The following is a 19772-nucleotide window of genomic DNA, read 5'->3' as shown; positions in this document are numbered from 1 at the left end:
GAGAAGAGGAAGCAGGCTCCACGCTTGAGTAGAGAGCCCGATGCAGGGCTCGATCCCAGGACCCTGAGATCATGACCTGAGCGGAAGGCAGAGGCTTTAACCCACTGAGCCACCCAGGCGCCCCCATGTAATGCATTTTTTTAATGAATGAATATTTCCCTTTGCCTTACTCCACCTCCTTCCAACACTTCATAAATACCAGTCATCTTGAGGGAGCCTCTCAATCCTAGAAGCCTTCTTTGATGAAGACGTAAGAACTTTCCAGAACCACATTTCTGGGATCCAGTTAGGGTTGATCTAACTGAAGACGAGTGAACTCAGAACCCAGGAACATCTCTCCACTGGCTGTCCCGCTACACTGGAGTCTGCCTCCATCCCACTCCATTCCCCCCTTCCTCCTTATGGTCTGAAAGAAGTGGTCAAGTGACTTCGTAGATTTTGGCATGAGAGATGCAAATTAGGATGGAGAAATAATACTTCTAGTACTGTCAGTTGCCCCTCAGTAACAGATCACAGTACGTAGAAGGACAGACAACAGGTGTCTCTAACCAGGACAGAGTGCCACTCAGAGGCAAGAACAGCAGTTCCAGGGCCGCTCAAAAGTTCTAGACCCCAGTAGTACCCACCAGCCATGCAGCCTCTGCTGGTGTCTCCTATTCCGCGAAGCCAGTCCCTCTGGGGCCCCCGGGAGGGGGGCGGGGGGGAGGGCCTCGTTTGACACCTTCAGCGGACTCGGTGAGGGGAGTCGGGGCGGGAGGCCCGGGCGAGCCAATGCGCGCGGCCCTGGTCACATACAGCCGGCGAGCAGGCCAATGGGCGCGCGGGGGGCGTGGCCCGGGGGTAGGGCTCCGAGCGTTTATAACAACTTGGAACGCCACGACTTGCCGCGCGCTGTTGTGCGGCTGCGGCTTCTCTGCCCGGGTGCGGGTCGTGTACCCCGGACTCTAGCTCTCCCCGCGCCGCCGGCTCCCCCCTGCGCCCCCGTTCGCCTCCCGGCCGCCATGGAGCCGTTGGCTTTCCCCCGGCGCTCCGGCCCCGCTCCTTCGGCCGCCCCCGCCCTGACCGCCGAGCTGGCCCGGCCCCTGACCGACGGGCTCATCAAGTCGCCCAAGCCCCAGATGAAGAAGCAGGCGGTGAAGCGGCACCACCACAAGCACAACTTGCGCCACCGCTACGAGTTCCTCGAGACCCTGGGCAAGGGCACCTACGGGAAGGTGAAGAAGGCGCGGGAGAGCTCGGGGCGCTTGGTAAGTGTGACTCCCTCTCGCGGCGCTGCTGGCCGCGGACGGCGAGGGCTGCAGGCAGGCTGGGCCGGGGGCTCGCGCGCTCCTCGGTGGAGTGGCCAACAGGCAGCGCGCGCGCGCGTGGTGGGGGCCGGGGGAGGGGATGCGTTGGCTCTGAGAACCCCAGCACTAGCCAGCATACGAGGACTGTCCAGTTAGTGAGGCGGATGGCCGGTGCAGGGTGCAGAGAAGATGCATAGTGTCCTGTCTTGGGACGAGAAGACTCCCTACAGAAGATGAGACTTAAGTTGAATGTTGCTTGAAGCATGCCATCCAAAAGAGTGGAGTGGAAGTGGAAGTAGGAGGTGCCTGATCTTAGTGTGAGTTTAGTAGATGAGTGTGTGCTGGGATGAATGTGTGAGGTCCAGTTCCTTGGCTTAGCTCTTATACTCTGGCAGCCCAGCCTACTGTGGGGAGCTGCGCTGGGGTGGGATGCGGTGGGCTGGGGTGGAGATGGCCTTGACACTTAGGTCCTTTCCATCTCTAAAACCGACTCCCAAGTTTCATTAGGATGGGTGTTTTTATTCTGGGAAATGTGAAACCAGGCTCTGGTGCAAAGTCTACCGTGTCCCAAGATACCTTTGGGTTTGGAACCTTTTCAGAAAGATGTCCAGTCAATGTGGGGGGGTGGGGGACGTGGGTAGTAGTAGCAATGATAGTAATCGTGATTTGTGAGAGCTTGAGCAATTTATTTTATCTCTATACTCAGTTTCCCCTTCTGTAAAACTGGAGGGAAAAAACCCACAAAAACAAAACAAAACCCCACAACCACCCTCCCAAGCTGTGATGAGGATTGAATGAGGTACAAATGTGAATTTGAATTGATCCCAATACACAGAAGCTGCAGTGAGAACTGATATTTGTATCTGGAAAGGCAAATCCTGAAAGGGTAGCAAGTTTGCCAAGAGTTAGTTAACAAACATGTTTCACATGCATTAAGAATCACCTGCGGTGCTTCTTTTGAAATACTTACTGTCTGGTTCTACATCCAGAGGATTTTATTCCAAAGGTCTAGGATGGGGCCAGGTAACCTGCATTTTTTTTTTAAAGATTTTATTTATTTCCTTGACAGAGAGAGCATAAGAGATCACAAGCAGGGGGAGCAGCAGCGGGAGGGGGAGAAGCAGGCTCCCTGCTGAGCCGTGCAGAGCTCCATCCCAGGACCCTGGGATTATGACCTGAGCAAAAGGCATATGCCTAACCGACTGAGACACACACACACACACACACACACACCACCCCCTGCCCCCGTCGCCTCCCCTTCATGATTGGCATTTTAACAAGCTTTTGGGGGCAGGTGGTCTAGGGACTCCTTTGCAAAATTCTGTCGGGTGCTGGTTATGAGACATGAGTGTGTGTGTGTGTGTGTCCATGGTTTACCCTATGAGCTGCGGGAGCAGTCGCCTCTCCAGATTGTTTGTTTTCTCAGTAACTGGTTTGAAATTCAATAAGTCATTTCACTGGTGAAGGAGAGTGGATGTTAGAGAGAGGGAGTGGATTATGGCCTCATCAATAGGGCCGAGTATGTTTTTTCTGCTAGGGCCTGGCACTGTCCCCAGTCGCCTGCTGCCAGGTTACAGCTATTGGGCAATCATGTACTTCCTGGCTTTCCTTTCTTTCTCTCTCTCTAAAGTGTGAGGGCCCAGTGAAGCTCCAGGCTTGAGACCCCTGGACTCAGGCTTTGTCAGGGGCTTAGCTACAAAATAGCGTATGTGCCTCTTTTTGGAGGTCAGACTGAGTTGGGGGGCTGGGGTGGCCCAGAAACTGGGAAACTGAAATTGAAGTTGAGATCCCATCAGAATCTTGACCTGAGTGTGTGTGTGTGTGTGTGTGTGTGTGTGAGAGAGAGAGAGAGAGAGATCTCTTTGATTCTGGAATGAGATAAACCAGCTTTCAGTTTTCAAACCTCAGTGACTGTAGGCAGGGATTCCAGCTCTTATTACATCAGAACAGAGAGAATTCAGAAGGTACTCCCCAGCCTCCTGCCTCTCGCTGTGGGAGGGGAGCTAAGGTCAGTAGGCGCGGGGCCTGCTCTGAACCACCCGGATCCACAGACCACCCTGTACTTTGGCTGGAAACCTGCTCAGGGTCTCCGTCCTGCTTGGAGAGTAGCTGCCTGCAGGGCTAATGGTTTCTCCTTTCTGAAGAGGCCTCCTCTTCCTCACCCCACGCCCACTCCTTCCTCTTCACTGTCCTCCCTTAAGAGAGGCTGACCTGGTGCCTCAGGATCTCCTGTGAGGGAGAGGGACATGAGAAGGCCCCTGACATCCCTCCAAATGAGCGGAGGTTGTTGGTGGGGGCTAGAGGCAGAGAAGGGCCTGCTGGGTGACTCCCACCCCGACTCTACCTCTCTAGCATATTTCCCTTTGCCTGCCTGCCTGGATGAGATTAACAGGGCCCTGATGGGACTGTTCTGAGGGAAGGGAGAGTGGGCAGGACGAATGGCTACTCCAGGAGGGCATCAAAGGAAAAACAAACATTTGCTCTGGATCTTCTCATCTCCGAGTACATTCCTAGGATCCAAATGACATTTCCTACTGTGACTCTCCCCAGCTCCCCTGACCGCCCCTCCAGCATAAGAAAAACACCTGCTGGGGTCCCTGGAATGCTAGAATCCACCAAAGCCTTTGGGATGGTCCACACAGGCTTCTCTCCAGGGGTGCCATGAGCAACATTAGGGGAGTCCGAGTGGACAGTGATCTGGGACAAGGATGCTTCTCTGTCTTATATATGCTGGGCTGCTACGTGGGATGTCAGAACGTTTGAAAATGACCCAGATGATCTGATCCCTTCGTTGACAGATGGGGAAACTGAGGCCATCTGTCCCAAGGATGGGACTTGTTTTGTGGCTGGTTAGTGGCATCCCTGCAACACAGGCTCCTGACTTGACCACCCCAGGCCATGGGTGACCAATTCTGAGTCTTGGATGGGGAGTTGGCCTTGAGCTGAGCCCGGGCTTGCCTCCGTGTGCTTTGTCATTCCAACCCAGAGCACAAGCTGCCTTTCCCAGAGCTCCAGGCAGTGCTGAGGGTGGGAAGAGTCACTGGGAATGAATTCCCTCCCCCACACATGCTGACTCTGATGAGGGATCCCCGATGAGTGAACTACATGACATTCCTGGTTTTGACCTCGTCAGGAAGGCTGTGGAGCTCAGAGTCAGACCATAAGGGTTCCAGTCTGGACTCTCTTGCTTACTAGCTCTGTGACCTCTTGTGTATCTCTGTTTCCTCTGTCAGTGAAGGATCGGACCATAGAGGGGGCCTTATGATAATTCCTACCTTGTGGGGCTCTCAGAGGATGACAGAAGATGATATCGGTCAAGTGCTCAGCACAGGAACTGACACACATGGTGTTATTATCCCAGCAGGGCTGGCTTGTCTGACTCTAGGCCAACCCTCTCCTGGGGTACCCCATCCTGGGTCTGTGCTGCCTCGAGCAAGAGAATGGGTTGTGCTGCGCTTCCCTAAGCCAAACCACTTTGGTCTTTGCTTTGTTCAAAGTCCTGGTCTCTCCTTCAGCCCCTGCTCCAGAGAACGGCTCCATCTGGCCAGGAGCCAAAGGCCTCTTCTGTGTGACGCTGCCCTCCCAGGCCCGACTACACCTGCCTGCTCAGCAGCGGGGAGGGAGGCTCCGGCTGCAGGCGACTCTTGTCCTTGGGCTGTGGCCAAACCACACAGGAGGGCTGGGCAGGGAAGCGCCTTGCCCGGCAACCCGGCAGAGTGGGCAGGAGGGTGGCAAGGAGGGGGCAGGCACAGCCTGGTGCTTAGGGGAGGCAGCTCAGGTCCCCCTCATTCCCGGAGCCCGTTCCTGCTCTCTGCCTGGGTCTCTGGCAGGCTTGGTGGGCTAGTGAGCCACCCCCAGACCCCTCCCCACTCTGCCCAGGCTAGCCCAGGCCAGCCTAACCTCTCCTCCGTTATCTAAATGGGTCATCCTCCAGCTCCTTGCCCCGCCTCCCAGATGGCTGCTGCTCCGTGAAAGGCCGGAGAGGAGTCAAGGATCTTGGCTCCGACTCCTGGTGATAACTATGACCGGAGATGCCCACCTTGCACCCTGTCTCCTGGGACCTGAAACCAGCCCCTCTAGATCTTCTTTTTCTAAGACCTTTCCGCCGTGGTCTCCTGAGTCCAGATTATTCCTCATCTGAGTTCCTGCAGGAAAGGCAGCATCTAACCAGTTGATCGTGCCCCCGACACCCATCTCCCTGGTGTGTTTGTGGACCTCTAAGGGTGATGGGTGCCTGGAGGTACTGCCCCAAGGCAGGGGCTGAGGCCTTCCCTTCTCCAAGGTGGGAGGCAGGGAGCCCGAGGCAGGGCAAGGCACCTGCAAGGAACTTTGGTCTCCTGATACGGCAGCTTCTGCAGACAACACCTTTCCATCTTGGTTCTACCTTGGTGTGTCATGGAACCTTGGAAGTCAGTGGACCTTTCTGGACATGAGTGCTTCTTCCATTTGCAAAAGGGGATGGGGAATTAGTCCTGCTGTCTTTGCAAAATGGGCCAGCATCTATAGACTTTTGCCCAGGCAGGTTAACAACGGACATAGCACAGGGCCTCCGAACAAGCTCATTCCAACCAGTCTTTGGCCAGCATCCTTCTGGCAGAGTAGCCCGTGACCCACTTCTGAAGAAGCTCAGCAGAAAATGCTGGAGTTTGGAAGGGAGATTAGAGGTCTTGATGTACACATTTGTGAATGGTTCTTTTCTTTCTGGCCTTTGCACAAACCTTTCTGTCTGCCTATAATGCCCTTTATGCCCCTCCCAGGCTACCCACTCTGGCTTGGCAAACCCTACTCATCCTTCGAGATCTCCTGGAGCCCCTGGGCAGTCAGGGACGTCAACTGTCCTGTTCATCACAGTAGGTTTAATTGCCGGTCCTTCCATGGGACTGAAGGCCTTGGTGCAGGGACGAGCCATTTTTTGTCTAAATCTCCAACACCTAGCATAGCACCAGGCACGTAGTAGGTGTTCAGCGGATGTTTGAAGAAGAAATGCCCTTTCATTTTTCAGATGAGGACATCAAAACCAGCCACACCAGTTAACCAGATCATTTAAGTGGCTTGTCTCGCGTTGCGTGGTTCCATGGGGACAAATAAGGATCAGGTACCTGCGCTCTTGACCCCCACTCCACTGACCTGGCATTCACACTTCTATTATCATGTAATTGTCGTGCCTGGGTGTCCTGCCCCACTGAGTAGGGGGGGTCATAAAACCCACCACCTGAACTTGGGTCCTTTTACTTTGGAGAATAAACGGGTTCTATTTTTTTTTTTTTTTAATTAGGATAAGCTTTTTTTTTTTTTCCTCAAGATTTTATTTATTTAGGGATAGCGAGTGAGAGAGCGCAAAACTTGAGGGGAGGGAGGGAGGGAGGGAGAGAGAATCTCAGGCAGATTCCCTGATGAGCACAGAGCCCAAGCCGGGGCTCGATCTCACAACCCAGCCGTCATGACCTGAGCCAAAATACAAGAACTGAGCCACCCAGGGGCCCCTAGAGGGGCTCTATTAATAATTGTACCAGGATGAACTAGGATTCTCTAGGCGTGCAGCCTTCCTACCTCTGGGAGGTCCGTTCAGCTTCCTGTTCCCCTCCTCCTTGGCTCTACTTAGGGTATTTTAATTTTAGACAATGTTTGCTCAACTAGCATAGGAGAACAAAGGTCCCTCAAATCAGTCCTGTCACTGAAGCTGGTTTTCTACCCACACCTGGGAAGAAGGACAGAAAATCTTTTTTCTTTTTTTTTTTAAAGATTTTATTTATTTATTTGACACAAAGTGGAGGGGAGCAGGCTCCCTGATGAGCAGAGAGCCTGATGCGGGGCTCGGTCCCAGGACCCTGAGACCACAACCTGGGCCGAAGGCAGAGGCTCAACCCACTGAGCCGCCCAGGCGCCCCAGGACAAAAAATCTTATCTGGGTAGCCATCCTATCGGTCAGGGGATCAGTCCAATGACTTAGCCAGTAACTACGGATTTGTGATTTGTGCTCACCGGTAAGCAGCTGTTGAGTTCTTTCTGTATGCCGAGCACCTTCTAGGCCCCAGCTGTTTCTCTGTCTCCTTTACTTGGACAAACCAGCTAGTAGATGGTGAGGGGCCCATCCTGTGGGGCAGGAATAGGTTGGGGAACAGTGGCCCAGGTCCCCCAGGGCAGTGACACATCATTCTTCTTGTATGTCACCCCGCTTGGAGGCTAGCAGAGGCCTGATGACAGAACTTGTCACCTTCATAGGAAGTGCCCACCAGCTGTGGTCTCCTAGGACCTCATGTGGGTAACTGGAGGTGGGGAGGATATTGGGCTGGGAGAAGGTCCTTGATCTAGTTCCCTGAGGCCAGAACGGAAGTTTGCAGGAAGGTGGACTGGTTCACTGAGGTTCACTGAGGTTCACTGAGGATTACCAATCCCGTTGAGGAATCCTAGGCCTCCAGAGTTGAAAGAAATGGATCTCAGGGTTCAACATTTGTACTCTCTACTGGCCTGGGGACTCCTAGCATTACTTAGACCCTCTTTTTGGAACCTCCTTTCTGTTAGGCCTTGTCTTTATGAGACCCCCTCCCCCAAGCCTGTGATGATTCATCTCCTTGCTGTATGTTTGTGTGTTTCATTATCTAGATATGTGACTTATATATGGTCTTTTTTTTTTTTAATACTACCTATTAACACAAGGTTTATGGCTCTTTATTGAAAGAGCTCATAGGACTTTATCTATTGTCTGATTTTTAAAACAAAGAATTCTAGAAAAAAATGAGTCTGTAACATCTCGCCTTCGGTGAAGGAGAATTGAAGCCCCTTCCTCCCCATCCCTGCCTCCCTGTCCAATTCTAAGCTGGAGATTTTTCTGCTTAGCTCATTGGGGTGGTTTGGAGCAGAAGGGGGGACAGACTGTGAAGAAAGCCCCTGAGGGGCCGCCCCCACCCCCACCCCCCGTCCCACCCCGGCCCCTGCAGCTGCAGCGTGGGCCTCTCCAGCATCTTGGGAAGAAGGCTGCTCCATGGTGACAGGTCCCTCCTGCTGCCATTGTCCTCCCTGCCCTGCTCTGGGAGGGCACAGGAGCTGGGCCTCCCCTCTTTCAAGGATGCAGCTCCTGGGGAGGAGCGGGGTGGAGGGCACGCCATCCCTGGCCCGTTGCCGCGGTGACTGGGCCGGCCATTGTGCGCAGCTCCCCTTATGGGATTAAGGCTGTTCCGCATTCTTGTCCGATGGGGAGCACTGCCCTGTCCCCGCGAGCCGGAAGCCATTGTCTGCCTCCAGAGCCCTGTGAAAGGGTGGATTAGAGGCCCCTCCCCTGGAGCTGTGGTCTCCTTTTGAACCTTGAGGGGAGGCCAACCCTCCTGGGACGTGGAATGAGGAGCCGGTTTCCCTCAGTCTGGGCCTTCACATTTGGTCGTAACAGGTCCGTCTCCCCTGAAGAGGAAGTCTTGAATTTACCATTCGTGTCCTTGGACAGGATCTGCCCGGCTTTGTGGCACCCCAGCCGGCCCCCGCCCATCTCCTCAGGGCACCCCTGAACCCCGCATGTGTAGGGCTGATCCCCCGCCTCAGAGCCAGAAAGCCCTTCACAGGGCTTGGTTCAGGCTGTGGTTGTGCAGAAAAGACAACCGAGGCTCTGAGAGGGGGTGGGACTTCCTCCCCGGGACTGCGGGACTGCGACAGAGCCCGCAGGAGGAGGAACCCCCCAGGTCCCCTGCCTCTCCCCTAGGCTGGGGAAGGGCCCTTGTCACTCTCCTCTTTCTGTCCCCCTGGCTGCTCAGTGGGACGGGGCAGGGAAAGCAGAGGTTCCTCAGGCTCTAAGAGTTCTGCTTACTGGCCTGGCATCTTGGCACTGCTTTCATTTCCTGTCGCCTCACCCCACCCTTCCTGAACCCACCGCTTACCAGCCCTTCCCCCCACCATCCTTATATGGTATTTTCACCTTTGCAGAAGAGACAGCAAAGCCCAGGGGACTCTCACTGTCTGGTTGTTTGTTTGTTGCTAGGAGAGGAACATTCCTTGCCTAGACTGAAGGGACTGGGGTGGGTTTTTTTCATATTTTTTTTGTGGTTAAAAATATACATGGGACGCCTGGGTGGCTCAGTTGGTTGGACGACTGCCTTCGGCTCAGGGCGTGATCCTGGAGTCCCAGGATCGAGTCCCACATCAGGCTCCCAGCTCCATGGGGAGTCTGCTTCGCTCTCTGACCTTCTCCTCGCTCATGCTCTCTCTCACTGTCTCTCTCTCTCAAATAAATAAATAAAAATCTTAAAAAAAAATATATATATATATATACATAACGAAAAAAAAATAAATAAAAAAATATACATAACGTATAGTTTACCATTTTCCCCATTTTAAAGGTTCAATTCAGTGACCTATTAGGTACATTTACAATGTCATGCAAACATCCACACCCCCCCCATTTGTAAGATCTTTTCATCACCCCACACTGGAGCTCTGTACCCGTGAAACAATAGCTCCCCACCCCCTCCACCTCCACCACCTCCCACCCTGGGAATCCCTGTTGTACTTTCTGCCCATGCATTTGTCTATTCTGGTTACCTCCTAGATGGAGAATCAGACAGGGGCCCCTGAGTGGCTCAGTGGGTTAAGCTTCTGCCTTCGGCTCAGGCCATGATCCCCGGGGCTTCCTGCTCCACGGGGAGTCTGTTTCTCCCTCTGCTTCTCTCCCTGGTTGTGCTCCCTTTCCCTCTCTCTTGTGCTCTCTCTCTCAAATAAATAAAATCTTTAGGAAAAAAAAAAAAAGGAGAATCGTCCATCTGTACTTGTGTGTCCAGCTGCTTTCACTTAGCATAATGTTTTCAAAGTTCATTCCTGTTTTTGCTGGTTCGTCACTGCACGACCTTGAGCAGGTCACTTAACCTCTCGGCGGACCTGTTTCCCCACCTGTCAGTGAGGACCACGAAACTTTCTGGGCCTCCCTCCCTGGGTGGTTGGGAGGGCCAATGCCTTAGTAATGAAGTGACAGATGCTTGCTCAGGGCCCCTGCGTGGCATCAGGAGTCCAGTCCTGAGCAAAACCAGGCCGACCCTTGTCTTCACGGTGTCATATGGTAGGTTTGCTTTCTAAGTCATAAAGCATTGGCCTTACAGATGCAGGTTGTACCTTCCTTGTTCGTCTGTGGACTCTGAATAAGGTCACCGTCCCATACTCCTTCCTGCTGTGTGGACTTAGCCTAACCCGGGTGCTCTCCAGTCTCTCTGTCACCTATCTGGGCGTGGGACCGAGTGGCTGCTTTGGGTGCACGTAGCACCGGCAGACGGCCAGGGGCAGAGCTCCTGGAGTATCCTTGGGGATGCCTTTACCTGCCAGAGCCTTCTCCTCAGGCTCCCGCACTCTCTGTTCCCAGGTGGCCATCAAGTCCATCCGGAAAGACAAAATCAAAGACGAGCAAGACCTCATGCACATTCGGCGAGAGATTGAGATCATGTCGTCGCTCAACCACCCCCACATCATCGCCATCCATGAAGGTACAGGGGCAGGGCATTGAGGCAGAGTGTGTGGATGCGTACGTGTGTGTAGGAGCAGTCAGGACAGAGAACACAAAGAAGTGAAAAAGACACAGGCTTCAGAGTTGCACAAAAGGTGGATTTGAAACCCAGCTCTAGGACTTTGGGCAACTAATTTAATTAGGCTCTGGGCAGGCCTCTGTTCCTCATTTGTCAAACGGGCCTGTCCCATCTACGTCACAGGGGAGCTGCAAAGATGAAATTAAATGTCACTGAGGATTCAGCTCACGGGAGGAACTCAACGGACTGTAGGCTTTCTTGTCATTATTAGGGTTTCCATAATGGAACACTACCTCCCCAACCCAGTGAGAGCCCCAGCATCCTGGGGGAGGCTGGCGCGCACACAGACCTGTACCTGTCTCAGGTCCCGACAGCCAGGCCTCCTACAGTCTGCCCCGGACTCTGAATCATTCCTGCCATGGGGCTGGCTCCCACCTTTCCTCATCTTTCTTAGGTTCCTCTTGCTCTGACATCAGTGTCGCCTTCCCACCCCACCGGCTCTGTTCCCTGTGACCCAGACAACAAAGTGAGCAAGAGAGGGTGACGAGGGAAAGAGGGGGAGCCTACTCCTACCCACACTCGTCTGCTTCCAGCCTTTACATAATATCAGTGAGATGGGAACCAGGAGTAGCGGTAGCCCCAGGAGGGAGGGGAAGAGGCCTATGGCTTTGCCCTCTGTCTGAATATTCCTGGTGGCAAGTAAGGGAGAAATCTTTCTTGGGTTCTGTCCATAGCAAGACTAAGGGCAGAGCCACTGACATGGCCCCATGGCCAGAGCTCCACAAGGAGCCCGGCAAGTGGCTGAGAAGGCTAATTGTAGCTCTTTGTATTTCCCCCAGGGAAGAGTGGGTAGATGACAGAGTGTCGGTTGAGCCAGGTTGAGCTTGGTGATTGGGCAGAGAGAGTAACTTCTCCCCCACACCCATCCCTCCAAGCTACATGTGGGACCTGAGTCTTAAAGCTTAGGATGTGGATTCTCCCGCCCCTCAGATTCCATGATTGTAGGCAGGGGTGTCCCAGTTGCTGTGGGACAGGCAGAGCTCCCTCCCCAACCATCCCCAGCCTGCCCCAGTGTTCAGGAGATACGGACTAGGGGGAGGCTCCGGTTTTAGGAAACGAGCAGCTCTCCAGAATGTACCCTGGCTGGCTCTTCATGGCACAAAGGTGGCATACATCCCTACAGACATCTGGAGGACCAGAGAAGTAGGGTCTCACTTGGGTAACCCCCAGGAGACAGGGCCACTGTGGGTTAGGACCGCATGCCCATGTGGGAGAGGGGAAGGGCTCAGTCCTCCTGGCCCTGTGTCCAGTCACCTGGATTCCTTGGGAAGAAGCCACCTCTCTCAGCTCCTTCTCCCAGGCTAGACAGCAGCAGCTCTGGGGCTGGATCAGCAGGAGAGACTCCTATGGCAACGTCACAGACACACGTGCTCGGACACACACCCAGCCAGTTTGACGAACCAGTCCTTCCCTACGTTTCTAGGCAGCTGGAGCCAGGACAAGCCTGAGAGGCATGTGAGCTGGGATGGGCTCATTGCCAGGAAGTCAAAGGGGCTGAGGGTACCAGATCTCTAGATCAGCCTTCCTTGGTACTATATAGTTTACAAACCACATTCATGTACCTTTATCTCTCCTCGGATCCTGGAGGCAAACATTATGATGGGTGTTGTTTTCCAAGTTCACGCACGAGGGTACTGATTATAAATCAAGCATTAGGCACTATTTGTCGAGTGCCTGCTGCTATGTCAGACCCCAAGCCTGGCTCAGGAGCACCGGAGTTCTCGCTGACTTCTTTCGATGTCTTCCCCAGCCCTGTGAGCTTATCATTATATCTCTTCAGATGAGCAAATGGAGGCACAATGGTTAAATAACTTGCCAGGGTCACCCGGCTAGTGAGTGAGGGGGCCAGGATTCAAACCCCAAACCTGAATTCCTACTGGTGTATCTGGACAAGGTTTGCCCACAATCCCCAGGCACAAAGTAGCAGATTCTGAACCAGAGAACATGACTTGTCATTCTCATCTGTTGATGTCCCTGCCTTCCTGGGAATTTGCAGGCTGGTCTTAAGGATCCTCAAAAGCCTGGGGCACCTGGTTGACTTAGTTGGTTAAGCATTGCACTCCTGATTTGGGTTCAGGTCATGATCTCAGGGGCACTCCCCACAGAGTCTGCTTGTCCCTCTCGCTCCTCTGCTCCTCGCCTCTCTCTCTCTCTCTCCCTCTCTCAAATAGATAGATAGATAGATGAAAAGAATCCTCAAAAGCCCGAACTTCCAAAGAGAGGAAGGATAAGCCAGTTCCCTTGGCCTCACCTCGTGGCTCTGGGAAAATGATGGGAGCTTCAGCAGCCCTGTTCCTGCCTTTACTTGCCCCTGCCCCACCCCGCCAGCAGATAGCCCTACAGAAAGATCCTATCGGCCTTGGGGCAGGGGGAGGAGTATGTGACCCCCACTGGGAGCACTGCCCTCTGGAATGGCCTGACGTTCCCGCCTTGCTCCGCCGCAGTGTTTGAGAACAGCAGCAAGATTGTGATCGTCATGGAGTATGCCAGCCGGGGCGACCTATATGACTACATCAGCGAGAGGCCTCGGCTCAGCGAGCAGGACGCCCGCCATTTCTTCCGACAGATAGTCTCTGCCGTGCACTACTGCCACCTGGTGAGCTCCCCCTGCCAGCTCTCTTCCGAGGGGGTCCCTGGGGCTCTGGGACTGTCCAGGATCCCACAGGGAGACAAACAGAGGCAAAAACTCATCTGGACTTGGGCCTTGGGGATGTTGGCATCTCTGGCTGTGGCTCCTGGGGTGGAAGTCTCTGTGATCCGTGGTCCTGTGTTTTCACGAGATGGGCATTCCCAGCCTACCCATGCTACCCATGCTGGGCCCCCTTTGTGTTGACCTCACTTTCCAGACTAGGCCTTCATGTCCTCCTGTCCCTCTTGGAGACCTCCCTCTGACTCCCTTTCCTCCCTCCATCTTTCAGAATGGGGTTGTCCACCGGGATCTCAAGCTGGAGAACATCCTCTTAGATGCCAATGGAAATATTAAGGTGAGGCCCTCTTCTTTGTTTCCCGCAGCTCCCTACCCCACCCCAGCCTTTCTGCCCTGTTTCCTCACCAAGTATCCATCTCTAAGCGCACAGAGATTCTAGAAGCTCAGGTTTAGATGGTGGTACCAGTAGGGAACTCAGCCATCATCCTTTCCAGTACCTTGTTTTGTGGATGAAAACCTAAGGCTTCAAGATAAGGGGTGACTTACCCAAGGTCCCACGGCAAGGGAGTGGTTGCATCTGGGCTAGAACCAAGGTCTGCTGATTCCCGGGCCAGTGCTCTTGACGTAATCCACTGATAGGAGCCTAGATCTAGGGTCAACTTTTTGCATGCAAGCTGGGGCCTGGCAGGGAGAGAGGGCCACGGCCTGAGTTCTCCCCAGCTGCCTGTGCATGCAAACACACACACACACACAATCTGCTACCATTTGGTAGCCCTTTGGCACTTTCCTCCATAGACCAAGCACCCCAGCACCAGCGTTCTGCCTCCTGCAGCTGCCAAATTCCCACGCCTACGTAGTTAAGCTGAGGTCTGAGAGGTGCTGGTGGCATCAGCTCAGAGCTCAGGGCTGGAAGGGGGACATAACCAGGGCTGGCCCCTGCAGGTGCCTGGCCGGGCTCTGTCTCTGCAGTAGGACACTCCTCAGACTCTTCCTGAACCCAACACACAGTCCCTCCCCTTCCGTGGCCCTTGAACCCGTGCCCTGAAGTCCCCTGACACTGAGTTTATTCCCCTTACCCAGCCAGTTCCCGGAGCAGGTGGGGCTTTCTTTGATGCTAAGCAGGGGGAGGGGAGCCAGAGCCAGGAAACTCACAGAACCAGACAGGCATGAACTTTCCCATCTCAACCAATCATCTGCCTCTTTATGGGCTTCAAATGGTAACTGCTTGATAAGAGGCCAATAAAGCCATAAACCAGGAGCCAGGGTTTCATAAACAGCCCCTCCCCACCCTGGGCACACATGGCGCTCTGCTGGGGGTGAAGAGGTAGGGAGCAGCAGGCCATTGGCCTCTGCTTCTGTCTGAGGATAGTTGGGGAAAGGGTCTCTCTGGGGAGTGAGAAGATGGGCTTGGGGCCTCTCAAGCCCTCAGTATCAGACGGCTCAGGGAATCCTGAAAGAAGATTCTTTCCTCTGGGCTCTAACCACAACCCTGATCTTTGTTCTGACATCACCATTGCATCTTAGCTATACCAGGTGACCCCAGGTCCCTTCCACTGCATTCCTGCCCAGCTAGGGGCAGAGATGAGCCCTTTGCTGGGACGGGCCAGCCAACCCTGGCCTGGTAAATCCTTAATGGTTCTGGCTGGCTTCTGAGGGCCATGGTGATGGCATGAGAAGGTGATACTCTCCCTACATCTGGTCAACCCCTCCTTCAGTCACTAGTGTTGGTTGAGTCCCATCTGTGGGTCCCGCCTGTGCTGAGAGCTGCAGGAAGGGTGGGGGCAGAAGGAGGTGAGCCCAGGAAAGGTGCCAACACAGTAATGTGAGAAGGCAGACTGATGACCACTGGAAACTGTGGGGCTTTGCTGGAAAAGGAGGTCTTAGGAGGGGTGGGCTTGCCAGTTCAGGAGGATGTTTCTAGGCAGAAGAGGGCATCCCTGGAGTGGGGGGTCCAGCATGAACAAAGGAGCCCGGGGAATAGGGAGGACCCTGGAGCCTACACACGCCTAGGCATTCCTCACTGATCCAGCCTCCTGCGAGGGCCTGGGTTCCCCTGGGACCTGGAGAGGGGCGGGCTGAGAGCTGCAGAACATTCCAGGCCTTAGCATGACCCCTGCCTGTGCTTGACCTGCTCTTCAGATTGCGGACTTTGGGCTGTCCAACCTCTACCACCACGGCAAGTTCCTGCAGACGTTCTGCGGGAGCCCCCTGTACGCCTCGCCTGAGATCGTCAACGGCAAGCCCTACACGGGCCCCGAGGTGAGTGTCTGCTCTCCGCCCGCAGTCTGCCTCCGCCACTGACCGGTGCCTCTAGGTTTTTCTGAGAGAGGTGGGCTGGCTTTCCAGTTCTTCCCCTCTTCAGAGCACAGACCTCCACCCCCACCCTTCACACACAAAAGTGGGGACTAGCCAGGTCCTAGCGGGAGCAGCAGAAACTGGGCCAAGAACTGAAGCCTGCTGACCTCCCCCACACCCCCATCTGGTTTTGTGCCTCCTCACCTTCCTAGTTGCTATTCTTTCCTGGCATCCGTCCAGGATCCCTGGAGAGGTGCGCTTTCTCTCCACCACCCCATCCTGCCTGGAAGGGATGACCTCACCACGCTTTCATCTGTGGCCGCCCCTCCTATGGGCAGGCGATGGACAACACCTTTCTTCTTGAACTTTAGTCCCTCTACAACATCACCATCCTTACTCCTGGGTCCTAGAGGGAGGTGGTCCTTGGATGCCCCGGCACCCTGAGCTCTCCAGAGTGTACCCCTTTCTTCTCTGGGGTTGCTGGATGCCCTCCAGCCTGTGACATCCAGGCATCCTTGCTGACCCTCTTTCTCTCTCTCTTCCCCCCCTAGGTGGACAGCTGGTCCTTGGGTGTCCTTCTGTACATCCTGGTGCACGGCACCATGCCCTTTGATGGGCAGGACCATAAGACACTGGTGAGACAGATCAGCAATGGGTCCTACCGGGAGCCGCCTAAACCTTCCGGTGAGTTGAAGGCCCGGGTGTCATCCTCCAGGCCCCTAGGGTCCTTCCCTTATTCCTGAGGCAGGTGCCAGCCAGGGGCAGGGAAGGGAAGAGGCCTACCCCCTACCTGCTATCCGCTCTCTGCCTCCAGGGTCTGTGACTCAGAGAGAAGGGGCACTCCTGCTCTCTGGTGCGTAGAGCAAGGCTGAAGAAGGGGCCCTGGTCCTGAGGGGCGAGGGATGGAAGAAGAAAAGAGCTGTCAGTCCCAGGGGGCTGGAGGCTATGGGGAGCCAGCTGGGCTTTGGGGTGTGTGGAGCCCAGATAGGACTGGACACATCTGAACGGGGTGTGCAGTCTCAGCGCAGATCGGGATGAACCGCTGAGAGGGGCTGCAGGGGGCCCATTCTCGTGGCTGCCAGTCTGAGGCCCCCGTCTTCTGTCTTCCAGATGCCTGTGGCCTGATCCGGTGGCTATTAATGGTGAACCCCACCCGCCGGGCCACCCTGGAGGACGTGGCCAGTCACTGGTGGGTCAACTGGGGCTATGCCACCCGTGTGGGGGAGCAGGAGGCTGTGCGCGAGGGAGGGCACGGCAGCAGCGACTCCGGCCGGGCCTCCATGGCTGACTGGCTCCGGCGGTCCTCCCGCCCGCTCCTGGAGAACGGGGCCAAGGTCTGCAGCTTCTTCAAGCAGCACGCGCCTGGGAACGGGAGCATCGCCCCCGGCCTGGAGCGCCAGCATTCCCTGAAGAAGTCCCGCAAAGAGAACGACATGGCCCAGTCTCTCCAGGGGGACCCGGCGGATGACCCCGCCCTTCGCCCTGCCAGGGGCAACCTCAAGCTGCCCAAGGGCATTCTCAAGAAGAAGCCACTGCCCTCGCTGGAAGGGGCGAGGGAAGAGCCCCAGCCCAGCCCAGGCGCTGCAGACCCCGGCCAGGCTCCCCCGCTGCTCCCCAGGAAGGGCATCCTCAAGAAGTCTCGGCAGCGGGAATCTGGCTACTACTCCTCCCCTGAGCCCAGTGAGTCTGGGGAGCTCCTGGATGCGGGGGACGTGTTCGTGAGTGGGGACTCTAAGGAGCAGAAGCGCCCCCAAACCTCAGGGCTGCCCCTCCATCGCAAAGGCATCCTCAAACACAACGGCAAGTTCTCCTGTGCCACCCTGGAACTCCCAACCCCCAGCACCTTTGGCTCCTTGGATGAACTGGCATCCGCCCCTCGCCCTCTGGCCCGGGCCAGCCGTCCCTCGGGGGCTATGAGTGAGGACAGCATCCTGTCCTCTGAGTCATTCGACCAGCTGGACTTGCCTGAACGGCTCCCCAAGCCCCTGCTGCGGGGCTGCGTGTCTGTGGACAACCTCTTGGGGCTTGAGGAGCCCCCCACAGAGGGCCCTGGCAGCAGGGGCCTGAGGCGCTGGTGGCAGGACCCCCTGGGGGATAGCTGCTTTTCCCTGACCGACTGCCAGGAGGTGACAGAGGCCTACCGCCAGGCCCTGGGGGTCTGCTCAAAGCTCAGCTGAGGGGGGGTGGGGGTGGGCACTGCCCCGCCCTGGGCAGGTTCTAAAATGCAGCCGGGTGCACCCTGAGGGGGTACTGCAGCATCTCCAGCCTCCCAAGACTAGCCTCCTGGCCAGGAAGGCTGAGGTGGTTTGTAGTCGAGCCCTAGAGAGGGCTGGATGGGAAGTGGGCACATCGAGGGTCCAGGTCCTCAGTCCTGTGGAACGGAGAAGACGGTAGAGGGGAAGCTGGTAGAGAGAAAGGAGGGGAAGGCCTGAGGCCAGTCCAGGTGGCCCCCTTCCTGTCACATGGTAGAGACACGGATGGCAGGAAAGAGCCCTCTCAGCCCGTCTCCTTCCCCGCACTAAGTTTTGTGCACGGTGACTGCTGGCCAAGGATGGGGAATGGAAACTCTTCCCGTACAGGTCCCATCCCCACCTGCCCTTGAAACTGGAAGGTGGCAGCCCTCATGTGCCCGGGGTTTCCTGGGAATGGTCTGCTGGGGGGTGTCCCTCCTTATTTATCTCTGCAGTAAGAGGCCACAACCTCCGTCTCCTCAAAGGTTCTCTCCCCTTTCCCATCCTGCAAACCCGGCCCAAGCCTCCCGGAGTCGCTGCTAGGAATCTGAAAGACTTGAAAAGGCTCAGGCTGCTGCTATTGGACTTCATCTCACGGGGCCGGACTCCCCGGGACCCTACCTTGGACCTCGAGGACTCTAACTTCTCTGGCCTCTAAGCTGCTCCTGTTACTGAGAATGGCTCAGGGCTTTCCTGACCCTGAAATGCCCTTATTTATTTTTATGTGTTCAGCTCTCTGTCTGAAAAAACAGCATCTGGCTGTTTTCAATAATGTGAATATTATGTTCTGGGAAAATCCACTGTGACGTCTACGTTTTGTGAACAGGGAGACCTTTCACGATGATTCCCTACTGATCATGGAAGGGGGTTGGGTATCAAGCCACGGGTCCCACTGCACGGTGTGGGGCGGGGCGGGGGACGTCCCCTGCTCCCTCACTCCACGCCCTGACTCTGTCTACCTGCTGCTGCTTCTTCCTCTGTGGCCAGAAGGAACCATTCCATTAAAAACCAGAACGATGATTGGAAAATAGCCTCTGTTCTGTTTGGGCAGGTTGTGTGCAAGACTTTGGGCCTTCTCTTAACCCACACTCTCCTTGGGCTGCCACAGGTGGGAACTGGAGCACCTGCTTCATTTAAAAAAAAACAAAAAACAAAAACAAACCACAGAACACAACCACCACAAATGCCCAGCTCTTAGCTCCCAGAGGCTCCCGTGAGACGGCCCTCCGCCATTCTGGCCCAGCCCGTTAAGCGCACAGGTTGGGGAGCCCTGGACAGACGTGTCCGGTTTGCCCTTCCAGCCCGCAGCACTAAAGGAAGAGCGGGGTGTGGATTCTGCATCCCGTCCCCACCCTCCCTCATCTCCCACCCCGCCCCAGCCGTCTCTGTTCCCTGCAGCTTGAGGACACCCGCTCCACCTTTATTCTCTCCCACCAAAGAAACCCCTTTCCTCCAGCGCTGGGCAGCTGCTACCCCTCCGGCCCCTGGCCGCCTGCCTCCTTCAGGAAGTAAAGAATGCTTGGAATGCCCCCCCATCGTGGGCCGGCCCTCTCAGCCCCCTGCGGAGCATTCCCCAAACGCCAGCTCCATTGAGAAACTCCCAGGCTCCGAGGGCCAGGATGAAAGGGAGGATAAGGACAAAGGGCGGCCTGCAGCCGGCTGGCTCCAGCTTTACGCGGGCTCCCTCCCCCTTGCCCTCCCCGCCGCGGGCTGGCGTTCCCTGGCCCCTGGAACGTCCCCAGTCCGAGTCAACCCCACG

At 55.6% G+C, this 19772-nt stretch overlaps 1 protein-coding gene across 1 annotated transcript; it reads left to right on the top strand.

The window, feature by feature from the left end:
- Positions 1–911: 911 nt before the first annotated feature.
- NUAK2 (NUAK family kinase 2) lies at positions 912–19041 on the top strand. The gene is made up of 7 exons (XM_044267736.1): positions 912–1247; positions 10621–10741; positions 13285–13436; positions 13759–13824; positions 15627–15746; positions 16334–16466; positions 16893–19041. The coding sequence occupies exons 1-7, from the start codon at positions 1002–1004 to the stop codon at positions 17957–17959; spliced, it is 1905 nt and encodes a 634-aa protein (XP_044123671.1). The 5' UTR covers positions 912–1001; the 3' UTR covers positions 17960–19041.
- Positions 19042–19772: the final 731 nt, after the last annotated feature.

Source organism: Neovison vison, chromosome 10 (assembly GCF_020171115.1).
Source record: "Neovison vison isolate M4711 chromosome 10, ASM_NN_V1, whole genome shotgun sequence".
In the NCBI taxonomy this organism is placed as follows: domain Eukaryota; kingdom Metazoa; phylum Chordata; class Mammalia; order Carnivora; family Mustelidae; genus Neogale; species Neogale vison.
This window is presented reverse-complemented; position numbering and strand designations above follow the sequence as displayed.